The sequence below is a fragment of the Ailuropoda melanoleuca genome, chromosome 16 (assembly GCF_002007445.2).
Source record: "Ailuropoda melanoleuca isolate Jingjing chromosome 16, ASM200744v2, whole genome shotgun sequence".
Taxonomy (NCBI): Eukaryota; Metazoa; Chordata; class Mammalia; order Carnivora; family Ursidae; genus Ailuropoda; species Ailuropoda melanoleuca.
Window position 1 is genome coordinate 82,565,034 of NC_048233.1, and position 20,979 is coordinate 82,586,012.

The 20,979-nt window shown below is 52.6% G+C and overlaps 2 protein-coding genes across 2 annotated transcripts in view; one reads left to right on the forward strand and one right to left on the reverse strand.

Annotated features, from left to right (window-relative positions):
* The window catches only part of PLAAT5 (phospholipase A and acyltransferase 5), an 8,756-nt gene extending 4,202 nt beyond the window's left edge, over positions 1 to 4,554 (reverse strand). The window contains exons 1-2 of the mRNA XM_034644828.1: positions 4,475 to 4,554; positions 2,158 to 2,266 (exon numbers count right to left, since the gene is read on the reverse strand). Coding sequence (XP_034500719.1) covers positions 2,158 to 2,266; positions 4,475 to 4,554 — 189 coding nt within the window. The remainder of the gene's footprint in view (positions 1 to 2,157; positions 2,267 to 4,474) is intronic.
* A 281-nt stretch (positions 4,555 to 4,835) lies between these two features.
* Positions 4,836 to 20,361, forward strand: LGALS12 (galectin 12). Its single transcript, XM_034644829.1, has 8 exons — positions 4,836 to 4,876; positions 11,776 to 12,192; positions 14,394 to 14,601; positions 15,125 to 15,163; positions 15,786 to 15,812; positions 16,343 to 16,431; positions 19,374 to 19,524; positions 20,076 to 20,361. Exons 1-8 carry the CDS (start codon positions 4,836 to 4,838, stop codon positions 20,220 to 20,222), a joined length of 1,119 nt encoding a protein of 372 aa, XP_034500720.1. The 3' UTR covers positions 20,223 to 20,361.
* Positions 20,362 to 20,979: the final 618 nt, after the last annotated feature.

Consider the following 20,979-nt stretch of genomic DNA (forward strand, 5'->3'; position numbering starts at 1 on the left):
CTTCCCAGCGCTCTCAGGCTTCGGGGTTGAATTGGACTCTGCTCTTTTCTGCTTGGGTGTGGTCTCCAAGTTCACTACCGGCTTCTCCCTAAAGAATTTTGTGATCATAGAGTCAACAAATAACACTACTTTACAATTCCTGGAAATTCTGCGTTACTTCAGATTTGTGATTTTCAGATCTCTTTCAATTTCGAGACCCTGGGAAACATCTTCCCTGAAGCTTGTTTCTGTGACCATGCCATTAGCTGCCTCACAAAGTAATCACCGTTGACTGCTTTTCAGACGATTGTTAAACTGCTAATGAGAGCAGTGAGGAGCTTCCAGGGTTTTTTTAAATTGCTGATCATCTTTCTTACATGTTTATCAAAGTGACTTGCACACAGCTTTACAGAAAATGGTAAGGGTACATAATGGCTTCTAATGAAATGCACCTGGCCTCTACTCCTCCCTTCTCTCTGCCCATCCTAAGGGGAGAGGCAAGCCCCTTAAACCCTTGAGCTGTTTCTTCCAACAACTAGTTCCAGAAATCTCATTAAGCCTCAATACTATAACTGCAAGTATCGTGAGAGAAATCCGTATATTTTGTCCCTTGAACCAAAACGTTGTTAGGAGAGGACTGAAACCAAAGGCAGGAATATGCTTTGGGATAGTACAGTGAAATATATTGGGGTCAAAAAGGCCTGGGTTTGGGGCTCCTGGCTGGCTCAGTCAGTAGAGCGCTAGAGTCTGCAACTCTTGATCTCGGGGTTGTGAGTTCAAGACCCACGTTGGATGTGGGGATTACTTAAAAAATAAAATGAAATCTTAAAAACAAAGTAAGAGCTGGTTTTGAATCCTGGCTCTGATCCTTGCTGCCCAACCTTGAGCTAGTAAATGAATGTGTCTGAACATCAGTTTGATTATCTATAAAATACAGATGAGAGTATCTGTCTCGCAGAGTCGTCGAAGGGCTCGCACACAGAATTTCTGAAGAAACCAAGGGAAACAAATGGGCAACAGGATTTGGACACTTCACCAAGGAAGGTACATATGGAACATGTTCACCATTGTTAGTCATTGGGGAAATGCAGATTAAATCCGCAAAGAGATCCCCACAGGCCCATGGGGATAGCTACAATTAAAGAGACTGACCACACCAAATGCTGATGAGGGTGTGGAGGAACTGGAACTTTCACACTCTGCGGGTGGGAATGTAAAATGGCACAACCAGTTTGGAAAACGGCAGGTGAAAAATACAACTCCCGTATGGGGGGCACCCGGGTGGCTCAGTCAGTTAAGCATCTATCTGCCTTTGGCTCAGGTCATGATCTCAGGGTCGTGAGACTGAGCCCCATCAGGGCTCTGTGCTCAGCAGGGGAGACTGCTTGAGATTCTCTCTCTCCCCGTGCTCCTCCCCACCACTCTCTCTCTCTCTCAAATAAATAAATAAAATATTTAAAAAAATACATCTACCGTATGATCTAGCCATTTCATTCCTAGGTATTCACCCAAGAGAAAAGAAACATATGTCCCTACAAAGACTTGCACACAAATGTTCACAGCAGTTTTATTTGTGATAGCCAAAAACTGGGAACAGCCCAAATACCCATCAACAGGTGAATGGATAAACAATAGTGTATCCATACAATGGAATACTACTCAGTAATAAAACAGAATGAACTATTAATCACATGCAGCAATATGGATATAACTTCAGATAATTACATGAAATTATGTGAAAGGAGACGGACAAAAAGAGCACAGAAGATATGATCCCATTGACATAAATCTCTAGAAAATGCGAATTAATGCATAGTGACAAAAAGATCAGATGATGTCCGGAGATGGGGGTGAGAAGAGGAGGGGAGTTACGGAGATGTTCATTATCCTGATTGCGGTGATGGTTTCATGGATACGCACATACTATACCAAACATATCCAAGCATATATTCTAACCATGTTGCATTTTATCGAATGTCAGTTATAGCTATGTAGTTACACTTCAGTCAAGCTCAATAGGGTTCAACAAAGCTGTTTTAAAAAAATTTTAAGGCACAACCAACATCCCAAATCAGTATGCGCTTCAACCCGCCACACAGTCTAAATAAAGTAAAACACAGTCTGCAGAGAAGTCGCAGGCTCCTAAAGAGGCGCGCTAAGAGCTCCTGGGATACTCACCTCAGCGGCTTGCTGTGTTAACTTCCCAGCGCTCTCAGGCTTCGGGGTTGAATTGGACTCTGCTCTTTTCTGCTTGGGTGTGGTCTCCAAGTTCACTACCGGCTTCTCCCTAAAGAATTTTGTGATCATAGAGTCAACAAATAACACTACTTTACAATTCCTGGAAATTCTGCGTTACTTCAGATTTGTGATTTTCAGATCTCTTTCAATTTCGAGACCCTGGGAAACATCTTCCCTGAAGCTTGTTTCTGTGACCATGCCATTAGCTGCCTCACAAAGTAATCACCGTTGACTGCTTTTCAGACGATTGTTAAACTGCTAATGAGAGCAGTGAGGAGCTTCCAGGGTTTTTTTAAATTGCTGATCATCTTTCTTACATGTTTATCAAAGTGACTTGCACACAGCTTTACAGAAAATGGTAAGGGTACATAATGGCTTCTAATGAAATGCACCTGGCCTCTACTCCCTCCCTTCTCTCTGCCCATCCTAAGGGGAGAGGCAAGCCCCTTAAACCCTTGAGCTGTTTCTTCCAACAACTAGTTCCATATTTCTGAGAAATCTCATTAAGCCTCAATACTATAACTGCAAGTATCGTGAGAGAAATCCGTATATTTTGTCCCTTGAACCAAAACGTTGTTAGGAGAGGACTGAAACCAAAGGCAGGAATATGCTTTGGGATAGTACAGTGAAATATATTGGGGTCAAAAAGGCCTGGGTTTGGGGCTCCTGGCTGGCTCAGTCAGTAGAGCGCTAGAGTCTGCAACTCTTGATCTCGGGGTTGTGAGTTCAAGACCCATGTTGGATGTGGGGATTACTTAAAAAATAAAATGAAATCTTAAAAACAAAGTAAGAGCTGGTTTTGAATCCTGGCTCTGATCCTTGCTGCCCAACCTTGAGCTAGTAAATGAATGTGTCTGAACATCAGTTTGATTATCTATAAAATACAGATGAGAGTATCTGTCTCGCAGAGTCGTCAAGGGGGTAAAGGAGAGAGCGTGCATACACATCTAGTACATTACCAGCCAAAAAGTGGCATTTTCTTTGCCTTTCCCCACGCTTTACCTCTTCTCCAAAGTATAGTATATGGGGGTGGCGTATAGCTCTTTGGGGGAACATTCAGACCCTCAAAATTTTGAAAAGAAGCAAACTGTGTTTTTAACGAAAGTGAATTGAGGAAATTTGCAAGATCACAGCATTCATTAGTGAGACCAAGTGGCCACGTGGGAAGAGCCAGTTCTCAGGGTTCTGGAGGTCTTGGGGCTAGAAACTGCTACCAGGCAGGTCCCATCAGCGGGCCCCAGGCCTGGTGGTAATCTGCTGTCTGGAGCACACCAGCCTTCCCTTCACTGGTTGGGGGGAGGGGGTGGTGTAGGCTGGTTCCTATGGAAACCACCTCAGGATTTGCTTTATATAACTGCCATCAGAGTTGGTTCTTCAAAGGCTTCCCCTCCCTAAGACCCAGTCCTTCCACGCGGAGACTCTTACCCCTCCTGGACTCTTCTGCTCAGCTCTGAGGCTCCCTGCCGCGGCTCCTTGGGAGAGAGCTGGACCAATGCTTGAGATGGTTCTTCTAGGGGGTTGGGGGATGGGGAAGAGGACGCTGTTTAAACCACAGCTGCCTCCTATAGGGAGCGAGATCTGTGAAGGGAGAGTCGGAGCCAGCACCTTGAGGGCTCTGTGAAGGTGGGCTCAGAGCTCCAGTCCATAGCCCCGCCTGGCCTGGTCAGCACTCCACCAGTTTGGTGGTAAAGGAGGGGGATGGTGGGAGTAGGTGCTGGGAGGGCTCAGTTCCCCTGGGAAGGAGAGACTTTGGAACACCCACGGATTAAACTGGGGAGAGGATGAGGTGAGATCCCAGAAATCTGGGGGCTAAACCTGACCGCGGGAGCTTCTGAGGCCTCAGAGCCCTAGAGCCAGGGTCAGCTCTGCTGGGGAGCGACCACCTCTGATTCCACTTCTACCGGAAGTAGAGTCGGAGGCTGGATCCCGGAGTGGGAGGCTGGATCCCCGAGAGAGGCACTGGACGCCTGGCTCGCTTTGATTGAATTACCAACAAAAGGTCATGCCCCAGTATGTGCTCATTCCCGTTGAGGGGCATTGGCACAACCGACACGGAGCTAGGAGAAGAATCCTTGAAGGCAACCCTGGTGCCTTTTCCGGGGGTCCGACGGCCCGTTGGACCTGAGAAACCGCCCCCCGCCCCGCCCCTGTCGCCGCTGCGCCGGGGTTCGATGGGGAGGAGCCTGGTTCCTGCGGCCGGGCCAAAGGGGCACAGCTGAACTGCCTGGGGCTGGTGGCCTGTCCCCAGGCCGCTTACCTGAGGCTCGAGGGGCGGGGCCGGGGGAAGCGAGAGAGGCGGTGCCTGCTCTCCCCGCCCGCGGCAGGGGTGAGGCCCATCCCGCTGCTGCAGCTCCGCGCCTGACGGGGTCCAGTGGGCTCTGCCTGGGGCTGGCGGAGCCGGGGGGCGGTGGAGGCCGCTGGCGTGGCGCAATGAGGCCCTGCCGAGGGCGGAGGGGGGCCTGGCTGGGAACCCGGGGCGCGCAGCAAAGGGTGGGGGCGCGCGGGCTCCGTGCGCACGGGGGAGGAAATGGAGAGGGCGCTCAGAGGGGCGCTTAGAGGCCCAGGAAAGGCGGTGGCAGAGGTCTTGTGGGGGTGCAAGGTAACGCAGAACAGTAGGCATGGAGTCTGGAGTTGCCATCGACGTGGCTGCAGAAGCCCAGTGAGCGACTAACGCATTGATGCCAGATTAGGAGGGCCTGGGGAGGCACGCTGGGGAGTTAAGATCTCGAGGGATTCAAANCCTGGGGAGGCACGCTGGGGAGTTAAGATCTCGAGGGATTCAAAGTTTTTATTTGAGGGGCACCTGGGTGGCTTAGTCGGTTAAGCGTCAGCCTTGGGCTCAGGTCATGATCCCAGGGTCCTGGGATGGAGTCCCTTGTCCACTGTGCTCTCTGCTCAGTGGGGAGCCTGCTTCTCCCTCTCCCTCTGCCTCTTCCCTGCTTGTACACGAGCCCTCTCTCTCTCTGTCAAATAAATAAATAAAATCTTAAAAAAAAACCAAAGTTTTTATTTGAATTATTTATAGAACTTAAATTCTATGTTTTGTAACTAATTATGTATAATATATAATATATACAAAAGAACACATGGAAGGCCCCTGGGTGGCTCAGTGGGTTAGGTGTGGGACTCTTGATAAGGGCTCAGGTCTTGATATAAGGTTCGTGAGTTCTAGCCCAGGGATGGCTCCAGGCTGGGCGCTGAGCCTACTTAAAAAAAAAAAAAAAAGAAAAAAAGAAAGCACACGGAATACATGTAGTTGTGAAACACAATAAGATCCCTCCCCAGGAATACAGCAGTCTACTTAAGAACAGGAACGTACCTAGCGCAGGTGCTCCTGCCGGTGTGTCCCTCCCTTATCCCATCTCCCTGCCTCCCTCTGCCAGAGATAACCTCTCCCCACTCTTGTGTCTAGTATGCCCTTGCCCCTTTTTTTTTTTTTTTTAAGATTTTATTTATTTGAGAGAGAGAGAGAGAGCCTGAGCAGGGGCAGAGGGAGATGGAGAAGCAGACTCAGCCCTGAGTGGGGAGCCCTTCCCAGGCTCTATCCTAGAATCCTGGGATCATGACCTGAGCTGAAGGCAGACGATTAACCAACTGAGCCACGGAGGCGCTCTCATGCCCTTGCTTTTTAAGATAGCTTTTTAAAATCCCTTCTTTGTACTCCTCCTACATCATTTCATTTTGCATATTTGAAGCTTTATAAAAATGGTATGCTGTATGTTATCTCCTGCAACTTGTTTCTTTCAAAGCTGTTTGCATAATACATGCATAGTACTGTATAAATCTGTAATTCATTTTCCCTGCTGGAAAACATTCCATTCTGTGAATATACCATGATTTATCGACCTGGTGATAAAGCCACACGGTTTTTTCCTAATTGGAATTAGAAACTATTGAAAAGAACCCGAATTGTGCCCTGACAGATTCTCACGAGAGATTCTAGAATTTAGTACCTGGGAAGGTATGTAAATATTCAACTTTACTAAAACATTTTCCCAAGTGATGGTGCCAGTTTCACCTCTACCAGCCATGTGTAGGCATTCTTGTGGATTTACATCTTCTCCAGCACTTAGTACTGTCATGCTTGCTTTCCCCAGGTAAATGGATATAACTAGTATTTTACTAAGAAGTCTTACTGGAAGTTTCAATTTGCGTGTCACTGATCACTAAGATTGAAACCTTTACATATATGTATCAGCCATTTAGATTTCCTCTTGAAAGAAGTGCCTGTTCATGTCTTTTGCCCAATTTTTGGTGGAGCTGTGTTCTTGCTAACACGCAGAAGCCGTGTATGTATTCTTGATGCTCATCTTTGTCGGTTGTATTTGCTTACCCGTATTTTCTTCCAGGTAATGGCTTGTCTTTTCACTTTCTTTATGGAGTCTCCCGATAAAGAGAAGTTATTAACCTTAATGAAGTAGAGCTTATCAGTCCCTCTTTTGTGGTTAGCACTCTGTGTCTTGCCATGAAGTTCTTTCTTGCTCTGAAGTCAGAAAACTATTCTATCTTTTCTTGTAGAAGTTTTAAGCTTTTGTCTTGTTCGTTTAAACTACCTGGAATTGGTTTTTCCCCATATGAATAATCCCCATATGATTTATGGCAGCCTGGCATATTCATAGTTTCTTCTTCCCCCAGGAATGAGCAAGACCACCTCTGTCATGTGTCAGGCTTTAGTGAACGAGCAAGGAAATCGTTGGCTATATTCTACTCCATTGGTAAATGTGTCTGTCTTTGTGCTCCTATCATGTGACTTAATCACTCTATCTTTAGGATAAACCTTGATATATGGAATTCTCCAGAATCCTCTCCCCATCCCCTTAGTCTTCCACAGAACCTTTTTTTTTTTTTAAAGGTTTTATTTATTTATTCGACAGAGATAGAGACAGCCAGCGAGAGAGGGAATACAAGCAGGGGGAGTGGGAGAGGAAGAAGCAGGCTCACAACGGAGGATCCTGATGTGGGGCTCGATCCCATAATGCCGGGATCATGCTGTGAGCCGAAGGCAGACGCTACCGCTGTGCCACCCAGGCGCTCCTCCACAGAAGCTTCTTGGCCTTTTGCCCTTCCTTAAGTATTAGCTTGCTAAATTGCTCAAAATACTCTGTTGCCATTTTGATTGAAATTACATTCAGTCAGTATATCAGTTTGGCAATTTCAAAATCTTTACAAAATGGAATCTTCCAATTGATTACATATTATCTCTGTTTGTGAGGTCTTCTTTGACATCTTTCAATGAAGTTTTGATCTTTGGTATATTACATTTTTCCCTCTACTCATTTGGAAGTTCACACGTTATTCTTTTTTTTATTGCCCTTGAAATTTTAACATGCATGTTCAAAGTCTAAAAGTAATATCTTAAACACCCCTCCGCAACAATAGAAGGATGTCAGAACACTCGCCCCGTCTTCCTCTCCTGTGTTCTTTTAATTTTGCCCTTTTTTAAAGCCTGAATTCCCTTTATTACCATTCATATACTACACAGACACGGGTTTAGATTTGCCTGCTCACCACTACCTTTGCTCATCACTCCTTCTTGCATTGCAGACCTTCCCTCTGAGGTCATCTTTCTTCTTCTTAAAACATAGACCTTTGGAGCTTCTGTCATGAAGATCTTTGGTGATTCACTTCTGACTCTCATGGTGCCCAGATGAGGACCCCAGACGTCATTCCATCAGGAAGTAAATATGTCTGCTTCTGTTTCTTTCTGTGATGTCATCAACATTGATGACCAGTGCTAAACTGTATTGAGTTTCGGTAACCAAAAGTGATGGCAAAGTGACAGGAACCCAGCGGGAAAGAAAGAGTCAACCTACATGGTCAAGAGCCGTGGGTGGAAAAAAATCAAGCTACGTCAAGTTTTTGGTTGAGATTCGTCCATAAACTTATGTTCCATGGGGGAGGGAAGAAGGTTCATAGGATAAACATCAAAGGAATGAGAAGTGTTGTGTTAGCCTACTGAGGTTATGGGTGATGCTTGGTCTTCCCCCATTTCACAGTATTTCCATTCAGATGGTTCGATCTCTTTGGGGGGAAAAAGGTAAATAAAAAGCGGCTGGCTTTGTCCTATTGGTTTTCTCCTCCAAGTGTATGTGGTCTCTCTCCAATTAGACTGAAATCTCCTTGAGAGCAAGAGTGATTGCCCCTCCTGTAATGACCACAACGCCTCGTCATACAAAATGGCCACAGCCACAAAAACTCCCTAACAGGGAAGAAGATCTTCCAAATAAGTTGAAACTGTCTTCTCCAGAGTGTAATAACATGCTTTCAGGCCATAGCACCTTCATTCCCTCAACAGATGCTGACTGAAATACAAACAATTATAAGAGAATATTATGGACAATTATATGCCAACAAATTGGGCAATCTGGAAGATGGATAAATTCCTAGAAACATATAAACTAACAAATGTTCAGGAACTAAACATACCCTGTCTGGGCCATTTCCTGCACCCTCCCCCTCCTCCAAAATGGTCCTGACTGGAATTAGCCATCTCCCCACCCTCCAGATTATACCTGCAGCTTCTCTGTTTTTCCATTAGTACACCAGACTTTCCAATCCTTTGGTTCAAGATGCTGGAAGCTTTTTTTTTTTCTTTTTCCTTTTGGCCCCTTTCCCTCATCTTTCTTATCAGCCAGCTATCCAGTTCTGTCGATCCTTCCTATCCAGGATTTCTGCTCACACTCTGTTCCAGGATGGTGCAAAACTGGTCCCGAGAGAAAGAGGATCCATGACGCTCTCCAGTGACCTAGAAGGGAACCAGGTAGAGGAAGGGGGTAAGATGTAGAGCAAAGTAGGTGAATCTGGGTATTAGTCTCTCCCTAGGCCCAGAGTTACACCCATTCAGGAGCAGGGATAGGGAAAGAAGTTGCCGGATCGAAGAATGGGGGAGAGTGGGGCACCCTGAGATTCCCGACCGCAGATTATGATTCCCTGGCTACTAATTGGTTACTCATAGATAAATAGGTAAATTTGCCTCAGAGAGGATCTGCGGCCAGTGAGAAGAGCACCTGCCTGGGTACGCTTGGGCCAGGACTCCACACCTGCTGGAGGAGAGACAGAAGGAGCTCGTGGCCGCATAGGTGCCAGAAACCACGACTCCCAATCATTCATTCTTTAAATACACTGAGCAAGTGCTTTATTTATTTTTTTTAAGATTTTATTTATTTATTTGATAGAGAGAGACAGCTAGAGAGGGAACACAAACAAAGGGAGTGGGAGAGGGAGAAGCAGGCTTCCTGCCGAGCAGGGAGCCCAATGTGGGGCTCGATCCCAGGACCCTGAGATCATGACCTGAGTCGAAGGCAGACGCTTAATGGCTGAGCCCCCCAGGCGCCCCTGAGCAAGTGCTTTAAATACACCAAGCAAGGCGTCGCTTGGTCATGAGGGTTAAGTATAAATTTGCCCTCATGGAATTTATCATCAGGAATTAGGGGGAGGGGGAGACAAATATTAGACAATTCTTCGATGTATAATGACCAGTTATGATAAGCGCTCTGAGGGACAAGGCCAGGATCAGGGGGCTGGAGTGGGGTGGGGGGCACCAGCCTGGGGCATGGGAATCCCCCGTCCTGTCAGTGTCAGGGTCATCATCAGCCCTTTCTCTTCTCCCACAAGTTCCCCTCCCTTTGGCTCAGGAAGAGGGATTTGCCCCCTCCCACCCCTGGACAGACCAACAGACACTAAGGCCCTCCTTGATTCTGGAACTTTCCATAATCAACAAGCACTGGAGATAAGCTTTAAGCCCAGCCGGATTCTCCCAGCTGTCAAAACCCGGGGCAAGGAGAAATGAAATGCAGCACCTGCTTCCTTTTGCTGCCTTGTGGCCTAGTCAGCCCCCACTCCCCACCCCTGCAAGGGTCTTGGGGTGCCAGGGTGAGACCAGATATAGCTATTACTCTGTTACAGGCTGAATGGTACTCTGCCCCCAAAATCAGATTTGAAGCCCTAACCCCAGGGAACTAGAATGAGACTATATTTGGACATAGGCCTTTTTAAAAAGGGCAATCAAGGTCAAATGAGTTCATAGGGGTTGAATTCCATATGACTGGTCTACTTAGAATTAGGACACAAACACACAGATCAAGGGGCAACGCTCTGCAAGCCTCAGGACACCTTGATCTTGGGCTTCTAGCCTCCAGAAGTGTGAGAAAATGAACATGTGTGTTTAAAGAGCCCAGTCTGTGTTATTTTGCTATGCCACCCTCCTGCCTTGATTCAGAGCAGGGACTGAGGCTGAGTTGGGGAGGGGGGCGGGGCACATTTGCCTCAAGCTGAAAGATGGGCACTGTGAGGCTGGGACCTGGACCCAGGCCTGCCTCCCAGGGGCAGGGCCCCCTGCCTTCAGAAGTGTGAGAAAATGAACATGTGTGTTCTCTGTGGTATGTAGATTATTCTGTCTGAATGCACTGAGATCGAATTTCCCCACACAAAGCACCATCTGTGCCCAGCTCCTCCTACCCAGCAAGATCTGAGCAAACTTCCTGTTCTGCACCCCAAGTCCTGCGCATTAAGGCCTAAGTTTGAGTGCTTCTCAAACACCCATGTGCATCAGAATCCCCTGGGGAGTATGGGAAAATGCAGATTCCTGGGCCCTGCTGCCAGAGAGGTTCCTCTTTCCTAGGTCTGGGGTGGGGCCCAGAAGGACACATTTCTAACAAGCTTCCAGGCCTTACTGATGCCACACTGGAGGAGGCCCGGCTCCGATGCCTTTCCCGAGAGCGGACCCTGCACCTGCCCGGCCATCAGAGCAGCCTTATTCTTCGCTCAGCTCCCCAGGCCTTGGAGCCTTTGCCCAGCCTGGAGTGCTGCCAGGAATTCCCTGCCTCCAAGTCTGACAGGGTGCAGCCTTTGCCCAGCCTGGAGTGCTGCCAGGAATTCCCTGCCTCCAAGTCTGACAGGGTGCTCGGATCCTGGGACCTCCCAAATCAGGATAAAGTTGAGGCTAGTCCAAAGAATCCTGGGGGATCTTGATTAAAAGGCAGATACCTGGGCCCACCCCCTGTGAAGACACTCTTCTGGAGTCACCCTCTCGATAGGGAGATGAGCAAAGGGAGTCACCGAGAGGGCAAGTGACTTGGCCCAGGGCACACAGCATGTTAGAGCAGAGGCTGAGCAAGACTCGGGCCACCTTCAGTATGGAGTATATGGCCCACTGAAACTCGCTGGCTCTTCTGAGCCTCTGGGGTGCGGGGGCGCTCCTCTCTTCCTGCCCCTTCCTCACAATCTTCCACCGCCTTTCTGGTGACCGCAGCTGGGCCCTGGCATTTTTAGCTAAAGCTGAAATGGAGCCTCAGGGGACTAGAAATCATGCACAAGGGAGAAAAGTGGGGGAAGGGCAGGGAAGCCAGGGGAATGAAAACCTCTCAGGTGGGAAGGGGAGTCAAGAACCAGAAACCACCCCATGATGTCCAAGCAGCTGGGGCGGGGCCTTCTCCTGGGACCTGCCCACACGTGCCACCACTTCGGCCTCCTACTGAGGAGGGCTCCGATGGGAGCCCAGGAAACCACAAACCCTTTCAGGCCCTAAAAGAGCCTGCCTCTAACCTCCCGCTGCAACAGCTCCGTGCTTCAGATCCAAGTGCAGCTGGAGGCCGGGGGCTGGTTAGTTAGTTGCTTAGCTCAAGCTTCTGGCTCCTGGACCCAGATTTCTGCTGACAGCCCCAGTCCAGCTGGTGGGACCGGATCTGGGGTGTGGACCAGGGGTGGACCGCTGCCCAGACCTGCCCTCTCAGGCCTGCTGCAAGGGGCACTGGGACCCTGCTGGGCGCGGGTGAGGCTAACAGCTGGGGGAGCTGCTGCCTTGGCACCTCAGATCCTGGCTGGGAAAGGCAAGTCCGGCCAGTGGGGGCAGGGCCAGGGCTCCTGGAATCTGGATCTGCAGGCCCAGTTGGAGGCGCTCCACGCCCCATGTCACCTGGAGAAAAACTGGACCCACTTCCTGACCCCTTCATCCTGCAGCCGCCAGTCTTCCACCCGGTGAGCAGCCACTCTGGTCTGGAACCTCCAGGTCTCAGGGCTCCCCCCCCACCGCTCCCCCACTCCAGCTGGACCCAGGCTCCTCCCCGNCCTGAGCAAACTTCCTGGTTCTGCACCCCAAGCCCTGCCCATTAAGGCCTAAGTCAGTGAGTGCTTCTCAAACACCCATGTGCATCAGAATCCCTTGGGGAGTATGCAAAAATGCAGATTCCTGGGCCCTGCTGCCAGAGACCTCTTTCCTAGGTCTGGGGTGGGGCCCAGAAGGACACATTTCTAACAAGCTTCCAGGCCTCACTGATGCCACACTGGAGGAGGCCGGGCTCAGATGCCTTTCCCCAGAGCTGACCCTGCACCTGCCTGGCCATCAGAGCAACCTTATTCTTCCCTCAGCTCCCCAGGCCTTGGAGCCTTTGCCCAGCCTGGAGTGCTGCCAGGAATTCCCTGCCTCCAAGTCTGACAGGGTGCTCAGATCCTGGGACCTCCCAAATCAGGATAAAGTTGAGGGGTTGTGCTGCCTTTTAAAGGGAAGGCTTTATTGGAATTTGAGCCAGAACTGGAGCGACTCTAGTCCAAAGAATCCTGGGGGATCTTGATTAAAAGGCAGATACCTGGGCCCACCCCCTGTGAAGACACTCTTCTGGAGTCACCCTCTCGATACAGAGATGAGCAAAGGGAGTCACCGAGAGGGCAAGTGACTTGGCCCAGGACACACAGCATGTTAGAGCAGAGGCTGAGCGAGAACTCGGGCCACCTTCAGTATGGAGTATATGGCCCACTGAACCTCGCTGGCTCTTCTGAGCTTCCGGGGTGGGGGGGCGCTCCTCTCTTCCTGCCCCTTCCTCACAGTCTTCCACCGCCTGNTCTCGATACAGAGATGAGCAAAGGGAGTCACCGAGAGGGCAAGTGACTTGGCCCAGGACACACAGCATGTTACAGCAGAGGCTGAGCGAGAACTCGGGCCACCTTCAGTATGGAGTATATGGCCCACTGAACCTCGCTGGCTCTTCTGAGCTTCCGGGGTGGGGGGGCGCTCCTCTCTTCCTGCCCCTTCCTCACAATCTTCCACCGCCTGTCTGGTGACCGCAGCTGGGCCCTGGCATTTTTAGCTAAAGCTGAAATGGAGCCTCAGGGGACTAGAAATCATGCAAAAGGGAGAAAAGTGGGGGAAGGGCAGGGAAGCCAGGGGAATGAAAACCTCTCAGGTGGGAAGGGGAGTCAAGAACCAGAAACCACCCCATGATGTCCAAGCAGCTGGGGCGGGGCTTCTCCTGGGACCTGCCCACACGTGCCACCATTTCGACCTCCTACTGAGGAGGGCTCCANGGGCTCCGATGGGAGCCCAGGAAACCACAAACCCTTTCAGGCCCTAAAAGAGCCTGCCTCTAACCTCCCGCTGCAACAGCTCCGTGCTTCAGATCCAAGTGCAGCTGGAGGCCGGGGGCTGGTTAGTTAGTTGCTTAGCTCAAGCTTCTGGCTCCTGGACCCAGATTTCTGCTGACAGCCCCAGTCCAGCTGGTGGGACCGGATCTGGGGTGTGGACCAGGGGTGGACCGCTGCCCAGACCTGCCCTCTCAGGCCTGCTGCAAGGGGCACTGGGACCCTGCTGGGCGCGGGTGAGGCTAACAGCTGGGGGAGCTGCTGCCCTGGCACCTCAGATCCTGGCTGGGAAAGGCAAGTCCGGCCAGTGGGGGCAGGGCCAGGGCTCCTGGAATCTGGATCTGCAGGCCCAGTTGGAGGCGCTCCACGCCCCNTGTTCTAGCCCCTAAATATCCGCTGGGTAGGTCCTCTCGGGGCGGGTCCTCACATCCTCCCCATCTCTGGGCCTCAGCGGAGGGGGCGCGGCACAGGGACAGAGACCTCCACTTCCAGGCTTTCTCCGGGGATGGGGACTCCTGCCAGGAAGATGCCAAGACCTTGACCTCTCAGGGGAAAGGGGAGCTGGTGGGAGCAGGCAGTGGGGGGAGGGCCCTGTGGTGGAAGGGTCATCGGCCTCCTGAACCCCCATTTCCTCTCCTGGGGCAGAGGCTGCTGTGGAGGGATGTGGGGGGAAGTGCCATGGCAGGGGCAGAGGGACAGTGACAGGGGCCTTGGTTCCAAAGCCAGCTGGGCAACCTTGGGAAGGTCCTGGAAGCTCCCCAAGCCTTGGGCACCTCGTCTGTCCAACGTGCCTGCGTCTCAGAGTGGGTGTGAAGTGAAACGAGGGACATTTCACGTCAGAGCACCCAGCGACGCCAGGCACGTTCGTGCGGATTCAGTGCTGCTGAGCTCTCTGTCTGTCCGTCCTTCCAGGTGAGTGTGAACGGACAACACTTTCTCCACTACCGCTACCGGCTCCCGCTGTCTCGTGTGGACACCCTGGGCATATTTGGTGACATCCTGGTGAAGGCCATTGGATTCCTGAACATCAACGTGAGTTCCCTGAGTGGCAACGGCCCCTGTCTTCCCCTGGTGCCTGGGCGGGCCCAGGACCCCCCCCACCCCGCTGCCCCAGGCAGGCCCTGTCACACCCATTTTAACCAAGGTGGAAGGGATCCAGCAAGTTGTGGGATTAAGAGCGGGGTGGAGAGGGTGGCCACCAAAGGGGACCCGAGAGCAATGGCCGGGAGGTGACCCGCTTGCACACCTGGAGCCATGGGGCCCAAACAGCAGCTAGCTCTGTCATTCGCCCCAGAGCGCCTTATTAAAAATGCAGATTTCTAGGACCTGCCACCAGACCTTCAGATCATCACGTCTGAGGAGGGGCCTAGGAATCAGCATTTTCAAATGCCAGGCTCCAGAACAGCCAGCAAGGCTTCCAGGGAGAATGAGGAGCTACCAAAGCGAGCCTCTGCCCACCTCCCGGGCATGGGCAGGGGGCGGGAGCCCCGGGAATGACTCGCAGGGCCTGCAGCGGGCCTGAACCCTGCGTGTTGCTTTTCCTCTTTCCTGACAGCCCTTTGCAGAGGGCGGCAGCGAGTACCCGGTTGGATACGTGAGTCTCCGGGGAGCAAGGTTGGCCCTTGTGGTTCTGGCCACACTAGCTGAGCCACCGGGGCTCCCAGCTCCCCCAGCTGGACCTGCCTCTCACGGGGCTGCCACCCAAGTTGACGAACCCAGCTGCCCCTTCCCTCATTGGGCAGTTGCCGTGGATCCTGTCCCCCCCCATCCCCCGGTGGCTGGCAAGCCTGGATTCGCCTCTGCCGGCCCGAGCCGGGGCCAGCTTGGGAAGATGGATGGGGTGGGCTTGCTGCCCAGGATGGGCAGAGCCCCAGAACTCCTATCAGAAGATCCTGCCAAGTTGCAGCTTTCTGTCCTCAGCAACCGGCCGAGGATGCCAGGGTCAGCCCGCAGGACAGGGAGACAGATGAGGCCCAAGGCCACACAATAAGTGAATGACAGACCCTCTGTCCCGTTCTTTCCCTTTCTTCCAGACTTAGTGTCTGCTCAATCCAAGAGGGCCCCCCGGGACTCTAATCCTTCACCTGTGTTTCATTCCAGAGAGACAAGCCCCAGATCCACCCTATTCTTAATAATAATACTGAGAAGCTTTCCTTCACTGAGCAAACACCGCATGGTTCCCATGTTCCCTTTCTCTTTCTTTCTCCCCTTGACAGCCTTTCCTGCTGAAGAGCCCCAGCCTGGTGAGTGACCTCCCTCCTGGGTCACCTGGTGGGAAATGCCCTCAGCATCAAGGTTCCCCCTTCCTTCATAGAAATCTGCGGGCTGCGGTGGGCCCGGCAGCTTCAGGCTGAAAGCCCAGCCTCGTTTTACATTTTCTCCATTTATTCTGCATACAATCATTTGCTACTCTTCTGTGCCAGACCCGGTGCGGCTCTAGGATAGAGGGACCAGCCAGTCCCAGCACTCCAGTTGTTTGCAGGCTGGTGGGAAGACAGACCGGTGAACAGGACATTACAGTTCGGGGTGCAGCAATGGGGGACGTATCTGGTGCTCCTGGGTTCCAGGAAGGGGGGTGGCCACTGAGCTCAGCCCTGAAAGGCCAGGGAGAGCCGAAGCCTGCGGTAGATGTTTCATAAATGGGAAGAGCTGAGTGTCCTCCTGGCTGCGGGCCTTGAGGCTGACTTACCAGTCCCAGGGCTCCCCTGGGGGCAGCCGCTCTCCCCAGACCCCTGTGTGCCCCCCTTCTCAGTCATCTCCCCTCTTCCTACAGGAGCTGCCCTGCTCGCGTGCCCTCCCCCGGGGTCTCTGGCCCGGACAGGTCATCGTACTGCGGGGGCTGGTCCTGCCGGAGCCAAAGGAGTGAGTCCCCAGCTGGAAGGGAGGGAGAGGCAGCTCTGAGGGAGCAGGAGTACTACAAGGGTCCCCTCTGCCATCTCCAACACCGCCGCCCCGTGGTGGAGCTTGTGCTGGGGAGGGTGCTCAGTGCTCAGTCCCACCCACTGAGCACTGGTCCGTGCTTGGTGCTCAGGCTCCCCCCGCAGCCCTGACAGCCCCAATTCTGGGAGTACCTTCTCCGCCTGTCCCTCTGGTCAGGCCAACCAGCCTCTCATCGCAGGTGCCGGCTCAGGCCTCTGGAAAGGTCCTTTAAGGGCTCAGGCTGAGACCCAGAGAGAGAATTCGACCTCCCAGGGTGACAGAGTGCCCTAGTTTAGTCCGCGGGGTGGGGGGTGGGGGGCAGAGCCCTGCAGGAGGGGCTCTGAGCCACACACCAACTACCTGGACACTGCCTCACCTCTCCCACAGGGGCCGCTCCTGCTCTGCTCCCCCAACCTGCGGGCTCCAAGCTGCTTTCGCTTTCTTTCTCCTTCCTTTTTTCCTTTCCCTGCTCCTTCTTTCTTTCCCTCCTTTCCTTGCTGGAATTGCGTTGGATGTCGTGACTTTTCTGGGCCAAGTCGCCTGGGTCTCACTTCTGCTGAGGACACTTAACTGCCTCTGTGCCCCTTCAAGGAAGTTACTTCTCCTTTCTGTGCCTCAGTTTCCTCGTGTGTAAAAGAAGTAATAATTAGTGCCAGCTTTGAGGGTGGTGTGCATGCTTAGAATTGGGCCAGGCGCATCGTAAGCGCTCGACAAATGTCATCAAAATGATCTCCGTGGAGGGGCAGGAGGGAAGGGAATTGCCCTGTCTTCTTCTGTTTCGGTTTTGTTGTCTCGAGTCACTGACCTCACTAAAGTCTTGCCCTGCCTGCTCTTTCTGGAGCAGTCCTGTGGATTCTGGAGCAGGCATGCAGCACAGCCCCGGGCAGCATGAACCTCCAAAGCCCAGCACAGCGGGGCTGGAATCTGGCTTGTGCCTCTTATAAACTGTGCGGTCTCGGGGAAGTCACGACACCTTTCTGAGGCTGGGGTCCCGAGTTTCCCCATCAGAATAAAAGGAGAAAGATCATCTCAATACTAGAGGGAAAATGAAAAAGGTCCCAGGGGTAGAAAGAACACCATCCCCCCAAAAAACTTGGAGACATGATGCCAGGTTCACGTCCTAGCTCAACGTCAAATGGTTATTATTAGAGACACCGCAAGTGACTTAACTGCTCTTTCTCGAGGGCCATGAGTTCACATGCCCTCCGAGGTTGGACAGGTGACATAAATAGTGAAGCCCTGGGTTGGGAAGGGAACTTGGAAAGAGTATTTCCATAAAGCGGCCCAGGCCAGACCTTCTGATTATTTTACAAAGAGAAGCTGGAAGCCATCTTTCATATAAACTTTCCCAGTTTGGGCACGTGGCATTGCTTTGAAGTTGGAGAACGCTGTGGATCCGCCAGGACGTGTCTACAGGGCCACTTCCGCCACGGCCGCCAACAAGACTTGGCGTTTAGCCAGTCCGCATTAATGCTGCTACTATTGTTTTCTGGAAGCGACTGTGGCTTGAATTGGGCAGAGGGCGTAGGAGTTGGAGGGCAGGGAATTCGTCTGCATTAAAAATCCGTCCTTCCCTCTCCATCCTTCCCTGCAAGCACCGGGCAGGTGGGCGGCTGCACCTGCTGAGAGCCAGCACGGGGCTTCGCTAGGGCATCTGGAAGGAGTCCGTTACCCGGCCCAGGGCTGTGCTGGACAGGGATGAGGTTGCGGGGGTGGGGTTGGGGGCGAACACCGAGGCCTCCAGGAGTTCCAGGACAGTGGGAAGGGCATGGGCTGGGGCTAGAGGCTCCGTGCGGTACCCTCTCCAGGGCCCCTGCCTTCCAAGCTTCTTCCCAGTGGTGAGCCCTTGCTGGCTCCTTCCCAAAGCTGGAAAATGTCTGGGGCATCCTCCTAGAACACATATCCATCTGGAGTCCCTGAAAGACCTGCCCAGGGCACACTAACCTCCCATTCCCTCCCCCCTTTTACCACTGCCCTCTGCCTCCTGGTCTCCCAGCAATCAGGCTCTTATCAACCGCTTCATGCCGAGGTCTCAGGCAACATTTGGAGGGGTGTTGTTTTAAAGGTGACTTTGGAAACTTCCTGGACATAAAACGGAATCCGGCTGCCCTGTGAGGGGCAGGTGCCAGGCAGCAGAAAGGCGCCCAAATCTGGAACCCTGCACTGTTGCCAGCCCGAAGCCCCGCAGCTATTACTAGTGACAGGGCCAGCCATGTGACTTCCTGTCCTCGTCAGTTACACGGGCTGCTGAACCTCAAGGCCCAGGATTTCTGGGAGGACTCCGGAAATCACCTACTGTATGCCAGGCACTCACTAGATTCCACGTACATTATCTCCTTTGTTCCTTCAGCGGCCTTATGGGGAGGTATTGTATTCTGGAGTGACATTTGTTACACGTGCCCGGTGCTCTTCTAGCACTTTACACAGGACGACTGGTGAGGCAGGTACTTTTCTCCCCATGCTACAGATCAGGAAACTGAGGCACAGAGACGTGAAGTGACCTCCCCAAGCTCACAGGACTAGAAAAGAGCAGAGCAGCGTTGAAGCCAGGTAGCCTGGCTCTAACCCCCACACTATTTGCAAAGCACTTCAGGTGAAACCTAGCATACAGCACCCAATAAATGTTAGTTACTATTAATATAATGCTCCCCATCTCGAGGAAGGGAAAAGGAGGCTCAGGCAAGGTAATGTGCTTCCCAGGGTCCTCCGGTCAGTGGGTGGCAACGTGGGGATTCAGTCTCAGGTGTGCCTGAGACTCGCTCAGGTGTCCCCACCCCTCTGAGGTGCCGAATCTTCCAGCTGCTCTCCTACGTCCATCCCTGCGCTCAGGATCCAGCAGCCACGGCTCAGAGGAGTCAGGGAGCCCCTTCTGCCCCTTCCAGCAGCTTCACATTGAGCCTGCGGGACGAGGCGGCTCACGTGCCTGTGACGCTCAGGGCTTCCTTCGCAGACAGAACCCTGGCCTGGATCTCGCCCTGGGGCTGCAAGAAGCTGATCTCAGCCCCCTTCCTCTTCTACCCGAAGCGATTCTTCGAGGTCAGTGAGAACCAAGTGGCCCGGTCCCTCCGGGGCGGAGCACAGAGCGGCATTCCCATGGGGAGACAGGGATGCATCCTGGGGATAGGGGGGCAGAGGGTGTGGGGCTGGGAAACCAGAGCCCGCCAGGAGAAGCTGACTTCCACGCCACGGCTCTCAACCCTCCCTGCGGCTGCCAGCGATCCCACTCCCAAAACATGGATTTAATTAATCAGAACAGACCCTGGCATTAGGGTTATCCAAAAAAAAAAAAAAAAAAAAGCTCCCTCCTAAGGACTCCCAAGTGCTACCAGGGCTGAGAACCAGTGCGCGAGGGCAGGCATTGGGCACAGATGATGAAACTGAGGCCCAGGCCTGGGCTGATCCTTGTGGGAGTTCGCAGTGATCTGGTGACAAGCTGGGTGCCCTGGTCCTGTTCTTTCCCACCACCAGGTGCCCCGTGGTTCCGGTCTTTGTGACCCTGAGGGGAGGGCTCGCTGGGTGCGGCGTCAGGCAGGTGATGGACCATCCGTCTGTCTGGAAGCCTGCACGCCCCTCCTGGCCTTTTCCAGGTGCTTCTCCTGTGCCAGGAGGGAGGGCTGAAGCTGGCGCTCAACGGACAGGGCCTGGGGGCCACCAGCCTGCGGCAGCGGACCCTGGAGCGGCTGCGGGAGCTCCGAATCAGCGGCAGCGTCCAGCTCTACTGCGTCCACTACTGAGGAGTGAGCCGGGGACCCCGCCAGGGAAGGGAGGGGCCCACCCAGGCCCGGCGCCCCTCGGTGCGGCTCCTCTCTCCTCCCTTCCTGGAACCGTGTGCCTGTCACCACCACGAGTCTGCAGGGCCTTTGGGCCCCACAGCAGAGGGGAGGCCCCAGAGCGAGAAGGCTCCTCAAAGGCAGCGGCTCCCTCCGCCAGGAGCCTGGGACTTGGCTCCACCCTTCCTGCAGGGCCGAGATGGGACAGGTGGAGCAGCCCAGCAAGGACAGTGGCTGAGGGGCGCCCGGGTGGCTCAGTAGGCTGAGCATCTGACTCTTGACTCCGGCTCAGGTCAGGATCTCAAGGTCATGAGACCGAGACTCGCATCCGGCTCCGTGTTCAGCAGGGAGTCTGCTTGAGATTCCTTCCCTTCCTCTCCCTCTGCCCCCCGCCCTGTCCTTGCTCTCTCCCCAATAAATGAATAAAATCTTATAACAAAAAAAGAAAGAAAGAAAGAGAAAGAAAAAGAAAGAAAGAAACTATGATTAAATTGGGTATTAAGCCCCCACTTTGGGGACTTAGTCTAAGTGACACCATTTGGGGTCTCTTTTAACCACCTCAATAAACCCAACTTGAAGAGAAAGACTAGTCCGGTGGGTCTCCTGGATGGCTCACTCGGAAGAACGTGTAACTCTTGGCCCTAGGGTCATGAGTTCAAGCCCCGCATTGGGTGTAGAGATTACTTAAATAAATAAAAACTTTAAAAAAAAAGACTAGTCC

Bases quoted from the DNA above. Each gene is read 5' to 3' on its own strand.
- LGALS12 (XM_034644829.1), top strand. From the start codon at position 4,836: ATGGAGTCTGGAGTTGCCATCGACGTGGCTGCAGAAGCCCA. The intron at 15,164-15,785 runs GTGAGTCTCCGG...TCCCCTTGACAG, and splicing joins GCGAGTACCCGGTTGGATAC to CCTTTCCTGCTGAAGAGCCC. The intron at 15,813-16,342 runs GTGAGTGACCTC...CTCTTCCTACAG, and splicing joins TGCTGAAGAGCCCCAGCCTG to GAGCTGCCCTGCTCGCGTGC.